Raw genomic sequence first — 20580 nt, 5'->3', positions numbered from 1 at the left:
CAAGAGCATACAGAAGTTGGAGGAGTGGACTTTCCGACCACCACTTGGTGGTGGTGAAAGTCAAGGCAGAAATGAAGTGGAGGAATAGAAGATGGAAAGGATGGGGGAAGTAGTTTTTACGAGGAGGGTGGAAAGGTTACAAGAGGATGGAAAAATGGCAGAATATGAGGGAAGCTAAAAATATATATATATACTGTGTATATATATATATATATATATATATATATATATATATATATATATATATATATATATATCTATCTATCTATCTATCTATCTATATATATATATATCCATAAAATAGGGATTCTAAGCATTAACCCCTTCTTTACCGGAAATGTGGTTTGAAGTACCCCCATACATTGCTTGTAAATACCCATGAGACACCGGAACCGCAACCGTAGTACGCTGGTACATCCTCTAATGAATGGCAGCTTATGAGCCACAGGGTAGCCTGGTAAGGCTGTTCTGAGAACCTCATGATAGCAACAGCTCTGTGTTTTGACAACAAAGACTGTGACGAAGTTCTAACGAATTCTGACATCATTCATAAGATATGTCATGACTGAGTTGCGATGGCATGAATGGCTTGCTCACTTATCTGTGATGTAACCTCTTTTAGACCAATCATTAGTTTATTCATAATTTGTACTTCAGATATCATACTATATTTTCTGCTGACAAACAACAAAATTTACACCCTTTGGCCTGCCTGAGAGAGCCAGTTACCACGCACCTGACCATGAGAGAGGGTGTACAGGATATTTTTCTCTCATGGCATCTCTGGCGGATTCTGATAGTAACGAATTTATTCCTCATAAGGATACTTATTTTCACGAATCAGATGATGATGCAGCAGTGTCTGATGTGTCAGAAGATGACTATGATCCTGAAAATGACAGCGAGGTTGATGTGAGTGAGGAGGAGGAGGAAATTAGTAGCGAGAATAGTGACGCCACACTCTTGGCAACAAGTGGGTCATGGTCGCCATCACCGTCACGTGTGCCCACACACTTCATGCTTACAAGGTAAAGAAAGAAGCCATCCATCTGTGCATGACATTTTTTTAAGCCAATCTGTACAGTAGTTACCTGGGTAACAGAACTTTAGCATAAGATATGTAAACTTATACAGTATAATGATTTACAATAATTTTTTTTTTTTAATTACCAACATCATGCTGGGATTATGTGATCATCAGTATACAAACAAATCACAAAGAGTGATTAGTTTGGATGTGGCAAAAAACATACACTACCCCTCACACTATGGGAGGGGAGCTGTCAAGTTGGTATAGAGGGTAAACGTAGTGTTTACACTGGGGGGGAGGGGTCGGTAAAGAAGGAGTTAAACAGACTGCTATGTTGACTTGATCTACCGTGTTGCATGATTAACTGATAACAAACAGCTTAATCAAACATAATCTTGAGTATGTTAATGATGGTGGTAAAAAAGAAGTGATTTTCAGCATGCAAGTCAAGTCACATACATGATTAGGTAGACATAAGAAAAGGAGTACAGACACTATAGACTGGAAATGGATTTAAAAAAAAAAAGGGGGGGAGGGGGGTAAAACACAAGTCTGGCCATATATAAAAATTGCTACTGTATCAAAGGGAAAACTCTAAGAATTACACAGATGGCAGAAAAAGATAAGACTGGATGCGGATGAAAAATATAGCTACTGGCCATATATAAAAATTGCTACCGTATCAAAGGGAAAACTCTAAGAATTACACAGATGGCAGAAAAAGATAAGACTGGATGCGGATGAAAAATATAGCTACCGGCTGCAGTAATGACATGATAAGGCCACACAGGGGCTGGCCTTTTCGAAATACTGCAAAAAAGCCTCAGTTATGCATAAATATAGTAAACTGCAGTTGTTGTGTGTTAAAGGAGCTGCTGAACCCATGTGAATAGGAAAGACTGCTGGGCCATGACTGAAGCAATGCACATGCTGAGATAGTGAGGATAGGTATATGAGGCTGGACGGCAAGAAATAAATTCTCATTAATAGATTATGGTGTCTGGCAATAGACAGATAGATAGATAGATATAAGAACCTAGAACTACACAGGATGAAAAGTAATATGGTAGGGTTACACGGAACATGAGGACAAAAGACAAAGGTGTACAGGACATGAGACACAAACAAAGAAGGCCGGGTTCAGGGCCAGTTCTGAGTACAAGTGATGTAAGCATGCGATTGGGGCTTCAAACAAGAAAAAATAACTATATCACAGAAGATCAAATGTAGTGGAATAATCATAATAAAAATAATAATCATCATCATCATCCAGACCTCCTTTCCCACCCTATGGCAAGGTAGGGAGTAGCAGTGTCCAGACAGCCCAAATTTGCCCATTTCAATGGGCCACACTTCCATTCACTCATCATTCAAGTCCCCAGAATCCTGGCTCTATCGGATACCCAAAAAACATTCACCACGTTCTGTAACTTCACATAAACGTATCTGATTGAGTCAGTCTGGACGCTGCCATGTTAAAAAGGGGTGCCAAATCCCTGATCATGCACTTCTCCTCACAACATTCATCCACGCAGCTCGATCTCTTGTCAGTTCCCTAGCCTCACCGACTTCAAAACCTCTCTTACTCACATACTCATCCCCCATATCTCTCCACCTTCTCCTTGGTCTACCTCGACCTTCTCCCTCTTTCAAATTTGCTCAGATATACCTTTTTCACTACTCTACTGTTATCCATTCTCTCCACATGACCATACCATCTCGGTACACTCTCTTCGATTCTGGTGTCCACTGATTTCCTAACTCCACATCTTTCAAGAATCACATTATTTTGTATCCTATCCACCCTCTGTACTCCACATACATTCCACAGCAGTCCCATCTCCATTGATCTTACTCTTGACTTTTCATTTTCACACCACATCGTATGTTAAATTCGGCACTAAAACTCCTTCATGTAAGCCTCGTGCAGCTGCAACACCCAAGCCTCTGTTTCTTATCAAGGTCTTCATTGCACCACCTACTTTTCTTCCTTGTGTCAATCTACTTTTAACTTCTTTTGAACATTTTCATCCCTTTTCTGTCAGTGTACCCAGGTATTTGAACTCCCTCACCAATTCCAGTCTCTCTCCATTCACTGTAACATCGCAGCGGGAGTCACCTTCTCTCTCAATAACCATCATTTTACTTTTTTCTACATTTACGCTCAAGGCACGAAACTCACTGACCTCAGCAAAACTCTGCACTAGCATAACAAGTTCTTGTCCAGTATTTGAAAGCAGCACTGTATCATCAGCATACAACAAATTTGAGATATTCCATCCATCACCATTCATTACCAATGCCATGCCTCTCTCCATTACTCGTGTTTTTACTTCTCTCATCACCCCATCCATGCATATACTGAACAACCATAGAGACATCACACAACCTTGTCACACGCCCACACCGATTGTGAACCATTCACTTAGATGCCCATTAACCTTTACACATGATTCACTACCATCATAAAAACTCTTGACAGCACATAGCAGCTTACCATCTACACCATACATGCCCAAAACTTTCCACAATCCTTCTCTGTCCACTTTGTCATATGCTTTTTCCAGTTCCATGAATGCCATAAACATCTTATGGTCCTTCTCACAAGTCTTCTCTACTATCTGTCTCACTGCAAATATTTGGTCCAAACATCCTCTATCCTCCATGACAGGGTGGATAGACAAGGATTGTGGAAAGTATTAAGAATATATGGAGTAGATGGGAAGTTGTTGAATGCTGTGAAGAGTATGTATGATGGTGCTAAGGCTCCAGTGCATGTGGATGGTGAACTAAGTGAATTTTTCTCTTTGAAGGTTGGGTTGAAACAGGGATGTGTCATGTCTCCATGGTTGTTCAATCTGTACATGGATGGGGTAATAAAGGGGGTACAAGGTAGGGTAGTGGATGATGGAATGGCCCTGGTGAGAGAGGATAGTGTTTGGAAACTCCCTGTACTGTTGTTTGCAGATGATACTGTGTTGTTGAGTGAAGACGAAGGGGAGCTGCAAGGCTTGGTGGATGAGTTTGGGAGAGTGTGTAAGAAACGGAATCTAAAGGTGAATGTAGGGAAGAGTAAAGTGATGGACTTTGAGAGAGGTGAAGTTAGTGAATGTACAGTGAGGTTGGATGGTGAGGAATTGGAAAATGTGAGTATGTTTAAGTACTTGGGTAGTGTGATGAGTAAGGATGGAGGTTTGGAGGGTGAAGTGCTTGAAAGGGTATAGCTGGGAAGAAAGGTTGCTGGTTTTTTGAAAGCAGTGATAAGAAACAGGGAAGTGAGCATGGAAGTGAAAAAATTACTACATGACAGTATTGTGATACCAACTCTAACAAATGGAAGTGAAGCTTGGACGTTGTTGGAAGGACACAAGTCAAGTGTGAGAGCAGTGGAAATGAGTTATTTAAGAGGAGCCTGTGGAGTCACATGGAGAGACAGGCTGACAAATGAGGATATAAATGAGCATTGTGGTGTGGATGTGGATGTGATAGGAAGCATTATCAGGAACACACTGAGGTGGTTTGGCCATGTGGAGAGGATGGAGGGTGAAAGACTGATGAAGAGAGTGTATGTGAGTGAGGTGGAGGAGGGAAGAGGGAGGGGGAGGCAGAGGATGAGATGGAGGGATGGGGTGGAGAGGTATATGAGAGAGGGGGGTGTGAGCTGGGAGCAGGGCAGTGAAATGGCGGGGGACAGGGCGACGTGGAGGTGATTTGTTTGTGGCCACCCCCAAAGGGATTGAGGTGTCTGGCAATAGATAGATAGACATCCTCTGCCACGCCTAATGCCACCCTGTTCATCACTCACTAGGACATCTGATATCTCTCCTACTTTCTCTATAATTCTTTTTCCATATACCTTCCCTACAACACTCAATACTCTTATGCCACGATAATTCTTGCACTCACTTTGCTCACCTTTATTTCTGTACAGGGGTACAATCACAGCCTTTTTCCAATCTGCATGCAGTTTCACTCATCCATGCCTTCTTACATATCTCCAACAAGCACTTCATCACTTTACTCCACTCTCTCCACTACACTTAAGCATCTCTGCATACATCTCATCCACCCCAACTGCTTTCCCATTTTTCAGCTGCTTCACAGCACTCTTCACCTGTGCGAGTGTCATGTCTCCCGGTACTGCATTCCTTCTCTGCACACCCCCAACCAATCATGTTTACAGCCACACCTCTCTCTCTATTTCCATTCATCAGGCTATCAAAATATTCTTTCCATCTGGTCCTTACTTCATCCCCATGGGTTAATAATCTACCACCTACATCCTTCACATCATCACATTTCATTCCGCTTTCACTTGTACATTTCCGCACCTCTTTCCAGAATAACTTCCTATTTTCAGAGTAGTTCACATTCATTTTTCTTCCTAGATCAACATTTACCTCCTTCTTTTTCCTCTTCACTAGTCCCTTTACGTGCTCCTAGCTCTCAATATATTTAGTTCTATTTCAATTGAACCCCTGTCCTGTAACCACTTTAGCCACTACTTCCTCTTTTCCTCCACTGCTCTCTTAACCTCCTCATCCCACCATGAATGCCACTCCTCATGCCACCATGTTGTTACTCTTGCCACACCACACACCGCTTTAGCATTCCTAACTAAGCAATCCCTATATGCATTCCACAGGCTGTTCAGATCCATTTCATTCCAGTTCACTAATTCTAACTCCTCTACTTTGGTCCTGTAATCATCTGCCATTTCTCTGATCCTCAGCTTCTCAACTTTCAGTCATTCTCCTTGACTGCTCCTCTCTCTCCTGATCCACCTCACTCCTCTCAGTTTGATCTTGCATATCACAATCATATGATCTGACAGACCTCCACATCGTCCCCTCACGGCCCTCGTATCGGCAACCATTCCCATCAACAACCTCTCTACAAGCATGTAATCAATCAGGCTTCTTTCAACACGATCCCCGTTCCTTCTATACCACATATATTTATATGCATCTTTGTGTCTGAAAAATGAGTTACAAATATACAACCTCCTCTCCTGACACAAATCCTTTAGTTGCTTCCCATTATCATTTTCTCCTGGTACTCCATAACAACCCATTATGTCATCCTCAGGACCAGTGCCTACTCTTCCATTCATATCCCCCATTACAATCACTTTATAGCTCCTCGACATTTCTCCCGTTATTTCATCCAGCTCATCCCAAAACTTGTCTTTCTCTCTCTCACTCCTGTCCTCACACAGTGCATATGCTACAATCACTGCCACTTTCACCTTCTTAAACTTGAACTTGACATACATACACCTTCAGTTGACAAATTTGTAGTCTCTCATTCCACTCTGCCACACCTCATTCATCAACAAAGCAACTCCTTCCTTGCATCTTCCTCGCCCATTCATTCCTGATCTTACACATTTCACACCTTCCCACTCCTCCACTTCACACCCTTTCATCTTCATTTCACACAATGCCATCACAGCATATCTCGCACTCTTGAACACATTCACCACTTCCACCTTTTTGCTCTCCTCATTCACACCTCTCACATTCCACATAGCCACGTGAATCTGCCCATTTGGTTGGGGCCCGAGGCTTAATAAAATAATCAGATACAACCAGGATTCCGGAGGCTTGAATGATGAGAGAATGAAACCGTGGCCCATTGGACTGGGCAAACTTAGGCTGTCTGGACGTGCTACTCCTCACACTGCCCTAGGGTGGGAAAGGGGGTCCGGATGATGATGACGATGATGATGATGATGATGATGATGACGACGACGACGATGACGATGATGATGATGATGATGATGATGATAATAATATATAATCTATCCATCTATCTATCTATTGCCAGACACCTCAATCCCTTTTGGGGTGGCCACAAACAAATCGCCTCCACGTCGCCCTGTCCCCCACCATTTCACTGCCCTGCTCCCAACTCACACCCCCCTCTCTCATATACCTCTCCACCCCATCCCTCCATCTCATCCTCGGCCTCCCCCTCCCTCTTCCCCCCTCCACCTCACTCACATACACTCTCTTCGTTAGTCTTTCTCCCTTCATCCTCTCCATATGGCCAAACCACCTCAGTGTGTTCCTGATAATGCTTCCTATCACATCCACATCCACACCACAACGCTCCTTTATATCCTCATTCGTCAGCCTGTCCCTCCATGTGAGTCCACAGGCTCCTCTTAAATAACTCATTTCCACTGCTCTCACTCTTGACTTGTGTCCTTCCAGCAACGTCCAAGCTTCACTTCCATACGTTAGAGTTGGTATCACAATACTGTCATGTAGTAACTTTTTCACTTCCATGCTCACGTCCCTGTTTCTTATAGACCAGATGGAAAGAATATTTTGAAAGTGTGATACATAGGAATGGAGAGAGCAAAGTGACTGTTAACACAACTGGTTTTGGGGGTGTACAGAGATGAAATGCAGTGCCAGGATATGCGACACTTGTAGAGATGAAGAATGCCATCAAGTGGCTGAAAAATGGGAAAGCAGCTGGGGTGGGTTAGGTGTATGCAGAGATAATTAAGTGCAGTGCAAAGAGTGGAAAGAAGTTCTTTTTGGAGATACGTTAGAGGGCATGGATGAGTGAAATTAGGCCAGCAGAATGGAAAAAGGCAGTGATTGTAACCCTGTACAAAAATAAAGGTGAGCGAAATGAGTCCAAGAATTATGGCAGCATAAGTCTATTGAGTGCTATAGGGAAGGTATATGGAAGAATTATTATAGAGTAAGTAAGAGAGATATCAGAAATCCTAATGAGTGATGGAGAGGGTGGCTTTAGGAATGGCAGAGGATGAGTGGATCAAATATCTGCAGCGAGACAGATAGTGGAGAAGGCATGTGAGAAAGACTTTAAGGTGTTTATGGCATTTATGGATCTGAAAATGCATATGACAAAGCGGACAGAGAAGGATTGTGGAAGGTTTAGCCCATGTACGGTGTAGACTATAAGCTGCTAGGTGCCATCAAGAGTTTTTATGATGGTAGTGAGGCATGTGTAAAAATAAAAGGGAACCTAAGTGAATGGTTCATGAACAACATGGATGTTTGACAAAGTTTTGTGATGTCCCCATGGTTGTTAATATACAGTTTATCTGGATGGGGTGATGAGAGAAGTAAAAGCACGAGTACTGTACTGCAGAGAGGGATGGCGTTGGTAATGAACAGTGATGGATGGAGAATCTCAAAGCTGTTGTGTGCTGATGATGCAGCCGTCATTATCATCATCATCACCCAGACCTTTACCACCCTAGGACAGGGTGACGAGTAGCAACGTCCAAACAGCCCAAGTTTGCCCAGTTCACTGGGCCATGCTACCATTCATTCATCATTGAAGCCCTCAGAATCCTGGCTCTATCTGATACGCCAAAAACTTTCTTCATATTCAACAGCTTTACATAAACATATCTGACAGAGTCAATCTGAATGCTGTCACATTAAAAAGGGGTGCCAAATCCCAGATTATGAACAACTTCTCACAACATTCATCCAGTTAGCTCGATCTCTTGTCAGGCCCCTTGCCTCACCGCCCTCCATACCTCTCTTCCTTACACACTTATCCACCATATTGCCCCACTTCTTTTTAGCCTACCTCACCTCCTCCCTCCTCCAAATTTGCTCAGATATACCTTTCTCACCATTCTATTGATGTTGCAGTGCTATTTGCAAATACCAGATAAGAGCTTGGCAGACTAATGCAGAATTTTGTAGATGTCTGTGACCATCGTCCCTTGAGAGTAAACGTAGAAAAGAGTAAAGTGTTGGTTACTGAGAGAGAAGGCGACTCCCAGTGTGATGTTACAGTGATTGGAGAGAGGCTGGAATTGGTGAGAGTTCAAATAACTGGGTACAGTGATAGAAAAGAGGAAAATGTGCAAAAGAAGTGGAGGGTAGAGTGACACAGGGAAGGAAAGTGGCTGATGCTATGAAGGCCTTGACAAAGAAGAGAGGCCTGAGTGTTGCAGCCTCACGAGCCTTACATGAAGGAGTGTTAGTGCCAACTTTAACATACAGATGTGAAACTACAGTGTGGCACAAAAATGATAAGTTAATAGTAAGAGCAGTGGAGAGGGGATTGCTGAGGAATGTGTGTGGGGTACAGAAAGTGGAAAGGACATGGAATACAGTAATGTGATTCATAAAAGATACAGAATGAGGAAGTCTGTGGACACCAGAATTGAAGAGAGTGTACTAGATGGTTTGGTAATGTGGAGAGAATGGATGATGATAGAGTGATGAAAAAGGTATATCTGAGCGAATTTGAAGGAGGGAGGAGGCGAGGTAGGCCAAAAAGAAGGTGGAGGGATATGGTGGTTGAGTCTGTGAGGAAGAGAAGTAAGGAAGTTGTCAAGGCTAAGGGACTGACAAGAGATCGAGCTGGCTGGATGAACGTTGCGAGAAGTGCATAATCAGGGATTTAGTACCCCTTTTTAATGTGATTGCATTTGGACTGACTCAAGCAGATAGGTGTATGTGACGCATACTTTGGCCTATCAGATGGAGCCAGGATTTCGAGGGCTCGAATGGTAAGCGAATGGAAGCGTAGCCCATTGAACTGAGCAAAGTTAGGCAGTCTGGACATTGCTACTCCTCACTCTGCCATAGGGTGGGAAAGGAGGTCCAGATGATGATGATGATCTATAGCCCGATGCCCTAATCCCGCAAAGGGTGGCCGCAGACAAAACGCCTCCAAGTTGCTCTGTCACCTACCATTTCACTACCCTTCCCCCAGCTTACCCCCCTCCCTCATATACCTCTCAACTCCATCCCTCCACCTCATCCTCGGTCTACCCCTCCCTCTCCCTCCCTCCACCTCATCTACATACATCCTCTTAGTCAGTCTTTCATTCTCCATTCTCTCCACATGTCCAAACCACTTCAGTGTATTTCTCCTAATCTTCTCAACCACATCCACATCCACCCCACAATGTTCCTTCACTTCTTCAATCATCAACCTGTCCCTCCATGTCACTCCACATGCTCCTCTCAAGTAACTGATGATGATGACCAAAAAAAAAATCATATGTGACTGATATACAGTAGGCACGCTCATGAACCAAGGTTAATTCATACCTATTTGTATAGCGCATTAAGTAGGTGTTATTACTATTGATCATTATCATCATCATCATCTGGACCTCCTATTCCTCCCTAGGGTAAGGTGAGGAGCAGCAATGTCCAAACAGCCCAAGTTTGCCCAATTCAATGGGATATGCTTCCATTCACTCATCATTCAAGCCCCTCGAATCCTGGCTCTATCTGATTTGCCAAAAATATTCATCACATTGTGCAGCTTCACATAAAGGTATATGATAGAGTCAATCCAGACACTGTCAAGTTATAAAGGGATGCCAAATCCCTGATCATGCACTTTTTCTCGCAACATTCATCCAGCCAGTTAGACCTCATGTCACTCGCCTAACCTCACCGACTTCCACACCTCTCCTCCTTACACACTCATCCACCATATCCCTCCACCCTCTCCTTGGCCTACCTCACTTCCTCCCTCCTTCAAATTCACTCAGATATACCTTTTTCACCATTCTATTGTTATCCATTCTCTCCACATGACCAAACCATCTAAGTACACTCTCTTCGATTCTTGTGTCCACAGACTTCCTCTCTCCACACTTTTCATGAATCACATTAGTCCATATCCTATCCACTCTCTGTACCCCACCTACATTCCTCAGTAGTCTCATCACTGCTCTCACTCTTGGTTTTTCATTTTCGTGCCACACCACAGTCTCACATCCACATGTTAAAGCTGGCACTAAACACTCCTTCATGTAAGCTTCACACAGCTGTAACACTCAAGCCTCAGTTTCCTATCAAGGCCTTCAGAGCAGCAGCTACAGCACCAGCTACTTTCCTTCCTAGTGTCACCCTACTTTCCACTTCTTTTGCACATTTTCCTCTCTTTTCTATCACTGCACCTAGGTATTTAAACTCTCACCAATTCCAGACTCTCTCCATTCACTGCAACATCACACTGGATGGCAGCTTCTCTCTCAATAACCATCACTTTACTCTTTTCTACATTTACTCTCAAGGCAAGACGTTCACAGAGATCAGCAAAGCTCTGCACGAGTCTACCAGGTTTTTATCCAGAAGTTGCAAGTAGCACTGCATCATCAGCATACAACAAATTAGAGATACTCCATCCATCACCATTCATTACCAATGCCATCCCTTTCTCCATTACTAATGTTTTCACTTCTCTCATCACCCCATCCAGATACGAGAGGCTACCCAAAAGTTCAAGTAATTTGAACACTGTGGGAAAATAAGTTACCTTACCTCCTAGTTCTCACTGTTACCTTCGAAGTAGTCCCCTCGGGCACGTATACAATGGTCCCAACGTTTTCTCCACAAGTCCATGCATCCCTGGAAGGCTTCAGGAGTGATGGTCTTGAGCACCTCCAGTGATTCTGTCTGGATCTCCTCAATCGAGTCAAACTGACGCCCTTTCAGTCGTAATTTCAGCTTGGGAAACAGGAAAAATTCGCAGGGGCAGGCAAATAGGGTGGGTGGGGAATGACTACCATGTTAGTGGAAGCAAGGAATTGACAGACAACAATTGATGTGTGGGCGGAGGCGTTGTCATGATGCAGGACCCAGTCCTTGTTGTTCCACTGCTCTGGACGTTTGCGGCAGATGTTCTCCCTCAGACGCTGCAAAACTTCACAGTAAAACTTTCCACTGACAGATTGACCGAATGGGACGAATTCCTTGTGAACAATTCCTTGGATATCGAAGAAAACGATCAACATTGACTTGGCACTGCTGCAAATTTGATGTGCTTTTTTCGGCCTCGGTGAATTGCGAGACTTCCATTGCGATGACTGCTGCTTTGGCACCAGGCCATAACCACAAACCAATATTCATCACCAGTTATGACCTTGGAGATGAAGGTGGCATCATCTCTGACCTGATTCTTGAGCTCCCTGCAAACTGCAACACGATGTGCCTTCTGCTCATCACTCAGCAGTCTTGGCACAAATTTTGCAGCGATGCACCTCATGCCCAACACGTCCGACAAAATGTGTTGAACGCTCCTATACGACAGTCCAACGATATCACAAACACCATGTATAGTTCGTCTACGATCTACAAGGATAGCCTGACGAACATTTCCGACATTTTCTGGTGTTGTTGCCGTTGACGGTTATCTAGAACGGTCATCGTTTTTAACGGACTTTCGTCCTTTCTTGAACTGCTTGTACCAGAAAAATGTTCTGCTTTGGGACATAGCACTGTCAACAAAGGCTTGCTGAAGCAACTGGTGAGTTTCTGCAGCCGTCTTGTTGATCTTGAAGCAGAACTTGATGCAGGTTCTTTGTTCCGTGAGGTCCACCATTGCAAAACTGCCAAACCACCTACAAACCATGTTACAATAGTATGCGTAGCTCAACAACACATCCACTCACAGACACGGCCGGAGCCACACTGATGCACAAGGAGTGCTGCTGACTCCTCCTAGCGGCAAAAGACAAAACTGCAAACGGTTGGCTTCCTCTGTTCAAATTACTGGAAGGTTTGGGTAGCACCTCGTATATATTAAACAACCATGGGGACACCACACAACCTTGTCGCATGCCCACACTGATCGTGAACCATTCACTTAGCTGCCCATTTACCCTTACACATGCCTCACTACCATCATAAAAACTCTTGATGGCACCTAGCAACTTACCATCTACATCCTACATGCACAAAACCTTCCAAAATCCTTCTCTGTCTACTTTGTCATATGCTTTTTCCAGATCCATAAATTCCATAAACACCTTGTAGTCCTTCTCACAAGCCTTCTCCATTATTTGTCTTATTGCAAATATCTGATCCACACATCTTCTGCCACTCCTAAAGCCACCCTGTTCATCACTCACTAGGACTTCTGATATCTCTTTCACTTGCTTTATAATAAATCTTCCATATACCTTCCATACCACACTCAATAAACTTATTCCACAATAATTCTTGCACTCACTTCGCACACATTATTGATGACTATTAATATTGCTGCAATGCTTACACAGATTCTGCCATTAGGTGAAATGCAGGTGGAGTACATAAACATAATCCCATTTAGGGCCCCAATAATGCCAGAATGGCATTGGCTGGGTTAGACTGAAGAATATGTCTCATGCACAAACCTTTTCAAGTGTGGTGGCATCATTGTATATGACTGAGCTTTCCTCATTGTAGCGCTGGCAGTTGTGGAACATCAGCTTAAAGTCAGCGATGAGGTCTTCCTCGCTGGCGTACCTGTCCCCCTTGATCTTGCTCTCTATTGTCTCCATGTCTATCGGCTGAGAAATCACCTGTATAACATCACACGACCCATGACTTAATGGCAGGCTCTCATCATGGTGCCAGTGTAGGGAGAGCTTACACTAACCAGCGCATGAAAATAATTACAGAATTCAATTCTGAAATTATGTTACTGGCAGTAAGTAATCAAAATCCAGATTTTGAACAAACAAAATTTTCTTTAACAAGCACCACAAAAAATCACCCTCCTTTGAGCAGCAACCCTTTTTATGCACCACAAAAAAAAATGTATATATATATATATATATATATATATTGTATGAATATGATATTTTGTCCGGCATAATAACAATACATATCTGTCTTACTCTTTAACTAACAACTAAACTAATCACTATGTCATATCATTACCAAACAAACTATTTATTACAGCTGTGCTAAAGTACTTAAACTAAGGAAATGCAATTCGAGTCCATGATCTGGAAAAATTTATGGCATTGTATCATTTATAAAGGCTCCAATATGTTCACATGTGTTGGTCTTGGTCAATTAATCTAATGGTGGCCCTCAACACTCCTTGATCTCTGGCAGCTTCCCAATTCAGTTCCTTATCCCTGAGGTCAAACTCAATGGCTCTGTCGCAGGCCATTTTCCATCTCCCTCCCACAACCCTACCTCTGACACTCACACTTCTCACCTTTCACATCCAACTGCAATCCTTCAGCCTCCCAGCACGCTCAGATCATCTCAATCTACCCCTTCTCATCACAACACAAATATATTCCAGTCCAATCCTTCCTCTCAACTCTTCATTCATAATCCTAGCCCTCCCAGCTCTCACATTCAAAGACGCACTACACATCCACTAGTTGATGTCATTTCCGTACGACTGAGTCTACAAATATCCCCTTCCTTTACTGCCCAAGTCTCATTATTAAACATGTTAATGCATAATGCTGTTAGTGTGTGTGTGTGGCACGCACTTGTTACGTTCCGAGTGGTGACGTCATCGGAAGGGTCTTGCGGTATGCAGGCAGAGCCCGCTGACTTGGAAGTGTGAGGCCAGTGAGTTCGGTTGTTTCGCATTCCAATACTGGTAGCAGAGCATAGTTATGAGCATAATGGCGTCGTGCTCAACAAAGTGGCCTCCAAAACTTGAAAATGATCCTGTCTATGAGAGTTGGAAGAAGGACATCGACATTTGGTGCAACTGACGGACTTACCGAAAGAGAAGCAAGCTCTACCCATTCAACTTTCATTGTCAGGAAGAGTGAGGGTGGCGTCTTCAGACACTGACGCTGCTGATCTGAAACAAGATGATGGTGTTCAGACCTTGTTGAACAAATTAGACAGTTTATTTCTTGTGGACAAAGGACGTCGGCAGCTTGCAGCTTTTCATAAATTGTACAATTTCAGAAGACCTGGTGATATGAACATTCATGAAGTTCGTGGCAGAATTCGAGCATGTTTATTTTAAATTTACGAAGCAGGACATGCAACTACCAAATTCTGTGATGGCTTTTCGCTTCTGGCTTCAAGCAAACTTTCAGATAGTGAGCAACAACTAGTGATGTCTGCGATAACTGAGGTAACTTATGAAAATATGAAATCTGCCCTGAATCGTATTTTCGTTGGGGAAATTTGAGGGCAGAACGATGCATCGGTGTCTGCCAGTGAGGTGAAGAGTGAACCAGTTTTTTGGAGTGACAAAGTCGGGGACGAGGAAACATTTTACGTCAGGGGTACTCGACAAGGAAAGAAAAGGTTTCGGGGTGGTGCAGTACGTGATCGAGGTCGTGGTGATGGCCGTTCAACTGTGTCTGCTAGAATTTCCCAACGCTCATCCACCGGCAGAAGGCAGAACCTGCTTGGGCCTGATGGTAAGGTGTCGAGGTGTTTAGTATGTGATTCTCGATTTCATTGGGCACGTGACTGTCCGCATGCATACGAAAATAAAGGCAGTCGAGAAGAAAGTTATGAAACAGTGCATCTGTCATTATTTATGGGCTATGCGGATGATACCCCTAGTAGAGGTAAATTACAGACGCTAGTAGAAGAATCTAAGGGATGTGCTGTTCTAGACACAGGGTGTTCTACAACTGTATGTGGGGTTGAATGGATAAATTGCTATCTAAGTGAGCTCAGTGATTACGAACATGAAACTATAATAGAAGAAAAGTCATCCTCAGCATTTACATTCGCTGACGGTGTCACAGTTTCTTCCCTCAAACATGTTACTCTGCCCTGCTACATTGGAAATATGCGTGCAACCATTGTGACTGATGTTATGAGCTGCAATATTCCCTTGCTGCAAAACAAACGTTCCATGAAAAAAGCAAAAATGGTGATTAATTTTGAGAGTGACCAGGTCAAAATTTGTGGAACTATCGCTAATTTGAAGTCCTCATCTGCAGGCCATTACTTGCTTCCAATTTCTTTGTGACTAGGCCAAGAGTTTTGTGAAACAATCACACTGGCATCTCTTGGGGGCGATGTAGACAAAGCGGCTTCGAAGCTTCACAGGCAATTTGGACACCCAACGTCGGCTAAACTAATCAGACTTATTACAGATGCTGGAATTAAAAATTCAGAACTGGAGCAAGCTATCAAGGATGTATCCGATGCATGTACAGTCTGTTGTAGGAACAAGAGAGCTAAGCCCCGACCCGTGGTCAGTTTGCCTATGGCTTCTAAATTTAATGAAGCCATAGCTATAGATTTGAAAGCTTGGGGAAGGCATTATTTCTTAGTCCTTGTTGACTTGGCGACCAAGTACTGCACCGCGATAGTAATTGCAGACAAATGTGCGACCACCATTATCAAATGAGTGTTTCGGAGCTGGATTGTTCTGTTTGGCGCACCTGGAAAAATTCTTACAGATAATGGGTGTGAATTCAACAATGCTGAAATGCGAGCAATGGGAGAGGCGTTTAATATCAAGATCATGACGACGTCTGCAGAGAGTCCATGGAGCAACGGAGTATGTGAGCGTCAAAATGCAGTCATAGGTGACATTGTTAGGAAGGTAATGGCTGATAGCCAGTGTGAATTGGATGTGGCCTTGGCTTGGGCAGCATCGGCAAGAAATGCTCTCACCAACTATGCAGGTTTTTCTCCTAACCAACTTGTTTTTGGTCAAAACCCTGGCCTGCCTAGCATGTCTGCAAATGATTCTCCAGCCTTGGAACCTACATCACCATCAAAAATTGTGAGGGACAATTTGAACGCTCTTCATTTAGCAAGACGAGTTTGTAAAGACTGAATCGGGTGAACGTTTGGCTAGGGCTCTGCAACACGACATACGTTCGTGTGACTTAAACGACATCCAAAATGGAGATGAGATCTTCTACAAAAGATATGACAGTCATGAATGGCATGGTCCTGGAATCGTAAGAGACAGATATGGAAAACAAATTCTGGTGAGACACAGCGGTGTCTATGTGCGAGTGCACGTGTGTCATCTAGCATGTGCTCCAGAACGAAATACTACAGTTGGAGATGGCATCAGAATTTATGAGAAGAACAGTGTAGTCCAAGAGAAGCCTAATGACGTTTCTTCGCAAATATTGAATGACTATCCACCGGATGATGAATCAGAAAATGGTGCAATTCTGGATGATCAGCCTCCCACAGTTTCTCTTCTGGTTAAGGAGCCTCCCAAGGTTTCTGTTGGTCAACGTACAAAGGGAATACATTCAGAAACTAGAGAGTTGGTGACTGGAAGGATTGTGAGTCAGGCGGGTAAAGTCACTGGAAAGTACAAACACTGATACAATTTGAAGAGGGACTCTGATGGCAATATTGATTGGGTGGATCTGCAAAATGATTTTAGCACATGGGAAGTAGTTGATGATGAAGCAGAGATGCTTGTTCTTTTCAACTCTGAGGACGTTTTATGCGCCAAGGAAAATGAAATTACAAACTGGCAGAATAATGACGTGTATGAGGAAGTAGACGATGTTGGGCAAGATGCCATAACGGTTCGATGGGTTGTGACGGAAAAAATGAAAAATGAGAAGCCGATTGTTAAAGCCTGTTTAGTCGCCAGAGGATTTGAAGAAGACACCGTGGATCTCTGGAAAGACTCCTACATGCTCAAAGGAGGCTGTGCGTTTGGCATTTTCTTTTGCCTCCTCCAACCACTGGAACTGCCATGCTATGGATGTGAAAGCTGCTTATCTGCAAGGTAACAACATTGAGCGACTTGTTCATTTACGTCCTCCGCCTGAATACGCAAATGGTAAGCTGTGGAAACTAAGGAAAACGGTTTACGGCCTTTGTGATGCTGCTAGGCATTGGTACCTGCGCGTTAAAGATCAGTTGTTGAGTCTCGGAGCTAAAGTGTCATCACTGGATTCAGCACTGTTCTCTTGGAGTAATAGTGGCAAGATCGCAGGCATTATATGCATTTATGTCGATGATTTCCTTCGGGCTGGTACACGTGAGTTCAAGCAGCAAGTGATAAACCGTTTAAGCCAAATATTCCTCATCGGCAGTTCGGTATCAAAAGCTTTCAAATACATTGGTCTAAATGTCGTCTCCAAAGGCGATGGCAGCATAACGCTTGACCAGTTCCAGTACGCTTCGTCTTTGAAACCAGTCACGCTGAGCAGACATCGTGCAGCAGTAAGTTCAGGAGAGCTGTCTGAGTCTGAGAAAACTGAGTACAGAGCGTTAATTGGGCAACTCAATTGGATTGCCACACACACTTGACCAGATATTGCCCTTGATGTGTGTGAGTTGAGCATGACTAGCAACCAAGCTACCATAGCAGATTTGCTTAGGTTCAACAAGGTGATCACAAGGGTGAAGACTGACAACATGAAGCTATACATTCCAAGAATGGGGCCACTTGACGAATATTGTATAGAGTGCTTTTCAGATGCCTCTTTTGTCAACTTTGTAGGCAATGGGTCTCAGGGAGGTTTTGTGATCTTCCTACGAGATGCTAGTGAGGCGAGATGTCCCTTATTCTGGCAGACTAGAAAGATCAGGCGGGTCGTAAATCTACTTTATCTGCTGAAATGTTGGCGCTGCTTGAATGTGCTGAAACTGCTGTATATCTTGCCAACATATTGCGTGAGGTTTCTGGATGTGGAGATTTCAAGATCAAGTGTTTCGTCAATAACAAGGGTCTGGTGGACACCATTTACTCCTGTAGGAGTGTTGAGGACAGAAGATTGCATATTGATATTGCTGCATTACAAGACATGTTGGAGCGAGGGGAGATTGATGAAGTGTCTTGGGTGGATACATCACAACAACTGGCTGGCTGTCTCACCAAGAAAGGTGCCTCGACCGAGCGGCTGCGTGCAGCAGTCAGCCGGGACTAGAAGGATTATAATACTTCATGGGACACCACTTATCTGTATGTGGTTACAGACTGGGTCTTAATGGTGCTTAAACATATGTCTATGTATTGGATACATAGTGTGTATAGGACGCCAATAATCCATTCAGTTTTGTCCTAGGGATCTTTCATCAAATTAAGAAGAGAGGACGAGAATGTTAGTGCATATTGCTGTTAGCGTGTGTGTGCACACGTACTTGTTACATTCTGAGTGGTGACATCATCGGAAGGGTCTTGCGGTATGCAGGCGGAGCCCGGTGACTTGGAAGTGTGAGGCCAGTGAGTTCGGTTGTTTCGCATTCCATTACATTTCTAACACATCCCACATACAGAGATTCCTTAGGATGAGGGAAAGCCCTCTCAATGTTGGAAGAAGAAACAGCTCCTTGAACTTCCTCCAACCATTTCTTACCCTGGCCCCATCTTCAGCACATAACAAGTCCCCCAGATTTATTTATAAAAAAACACAGACACACACACACACACACACACACTTGAGAGACTCTCTGGCAAGATCAAACTTTTCATGCCAGACAAATTCCATATGCTCTCCCTGTCACACCACACACACAAAATCAGCACTACTTCAACGGCTACCTCAAACACTGTTACATCTCTTCTGCACCCACTTATCATGAAGACTGTACAAGATGGAATTACAGTACTTCCCACATCCTTGGGGCAAAATGCACATGGTCACACTCTGCTTTGACAGTTCCACCACCAGCCCTAGATATCATCACTTTTCTTCTATTCACATTTACTCTCAAACCCTTGTGCCCCATTCCATCTTTCCATTTCCTAAATCTTTCCTTTGCAATTAACATCAAGTCATCAGCACATAAAACATCTCCCATGGGAGCCCATTTCTGAAGTCACATGAGAGCTTCAGGCACAATGACAAACAAAAAGGGGCTCAAGACTAACCCCTGCTGCATGCCAACATTCATGGAAAACTCCATCCATCCATCATCTAATCCTACATTGCCCCATGAGCAGCGTAGGAGCCCGGGGCAAGGAAAGTTGGTCCTGGCAAATCTCCATTCACTCTCACCTGGGTATGAGCACCCACATAACCACTTCAACAAGCCACTCCTCTATCCCCAGCATTCTGATTGCCCACTTCACCACCTCCCTAAGGCATTTTCTAAATCAATAAAAACAAAGTTGTACAGTTCCCTTTTCTTTCCTATATAATTTTTCTGAAACTGTCAGACAATGAATATAGCATCAGTGGTCCCTTTGCCTGACATAAACCCAAACTGCATCTCATCATAATTCACTTTTTCCCTTAGCACACCTTCTAGGACTCTCCATTACCTTCATTAATTAGTCTAAAAGTTTTATGCCCCTATACTTTCAGCAACTACATTTTTTCATTCATTCATCATCGAATCCTATGTTGCCCCACGAGGAGCGTAGGAGCCCGGGGCTAGGCAAGTTGGTCCTGACATTTAAGATGAGAGTGACCAGCCTCACTCATCCCTGAGTGGCATTACATGAACAATAAACCCCAACCACCCCTTGAATATAAACCTTCACCAGCTCAATCCAATTGGAGTGCCATAATTACTTACTAAACCACCAGACGCCAAAATCTGGTTATATGGTTACCACCCAGCACAGTAAATGGATTCCTGGTGTATAGGAAACCATTTGGCTTGTTACTCAGTGTAGAGTTACCCACAGGCAGAAGGAAGAAGAAAGAATGAAGGAGACAGAAGAGGGAGTGTAAAGTCACCCGTAGGCAGAAGGACCAGGAAAGAATGAAGGAAAGAGAGACAGAAGAGGATGGAAGGAAAGAAGAATGGAGGAGAGGAAAGAGCAGACATCAGAGAGCAGCACTACATCGAGTGAGTGGATGATGAGCACCCCTACCTACCACACATAAATAATGAATATATACTCTGCATATTATTTACTAATCCAATCTA

The 20580-nt window shown here is 43.5% G+C and overlaps 1 protein-coding gene across 1 annotated transcript in view; it reads right to left on the bottom strand.

Annotated features, from left to right (window-relative positions):
• polybromo (protein) overlaps positions 1–20580 on the bottom strand; it is a 740816-nt gene that overhangs the window by 533303 nt on the left and 186933 nt on the right. Inside the window, exon 12 of the mRNA XM_080277986.1 lies at positions 13179–13346. Within this exon, the coding sequence (XP_080134112.1) occupies positions 13179–13346 (168 nt within the window). The remainder of the gene's footprint in view (positions 1–13178; positions 13347–20580) is intronic.

The sequence above is a fragment of the Coenobita brevimanus genome, chromosome 71, assembly GCF_032717465.1.
Source record: "Coenobita brevimanus isolate Jiangsu-jjx chromosome 71, ASM3271746v2, whole genome shotgun sequence".
Lineage (NCBI taxonomy): Eukaryota > Metazoa > Arthropoda > Malacostraca > Decapoda > Coenobitidae > Coenobita > Coenobita brevimanus.
The sequence above is the reverse complement of the archived record's forward strand: the minus strand, read 5'-3'. Positions and strand labels throughout refer to the sequence as shown.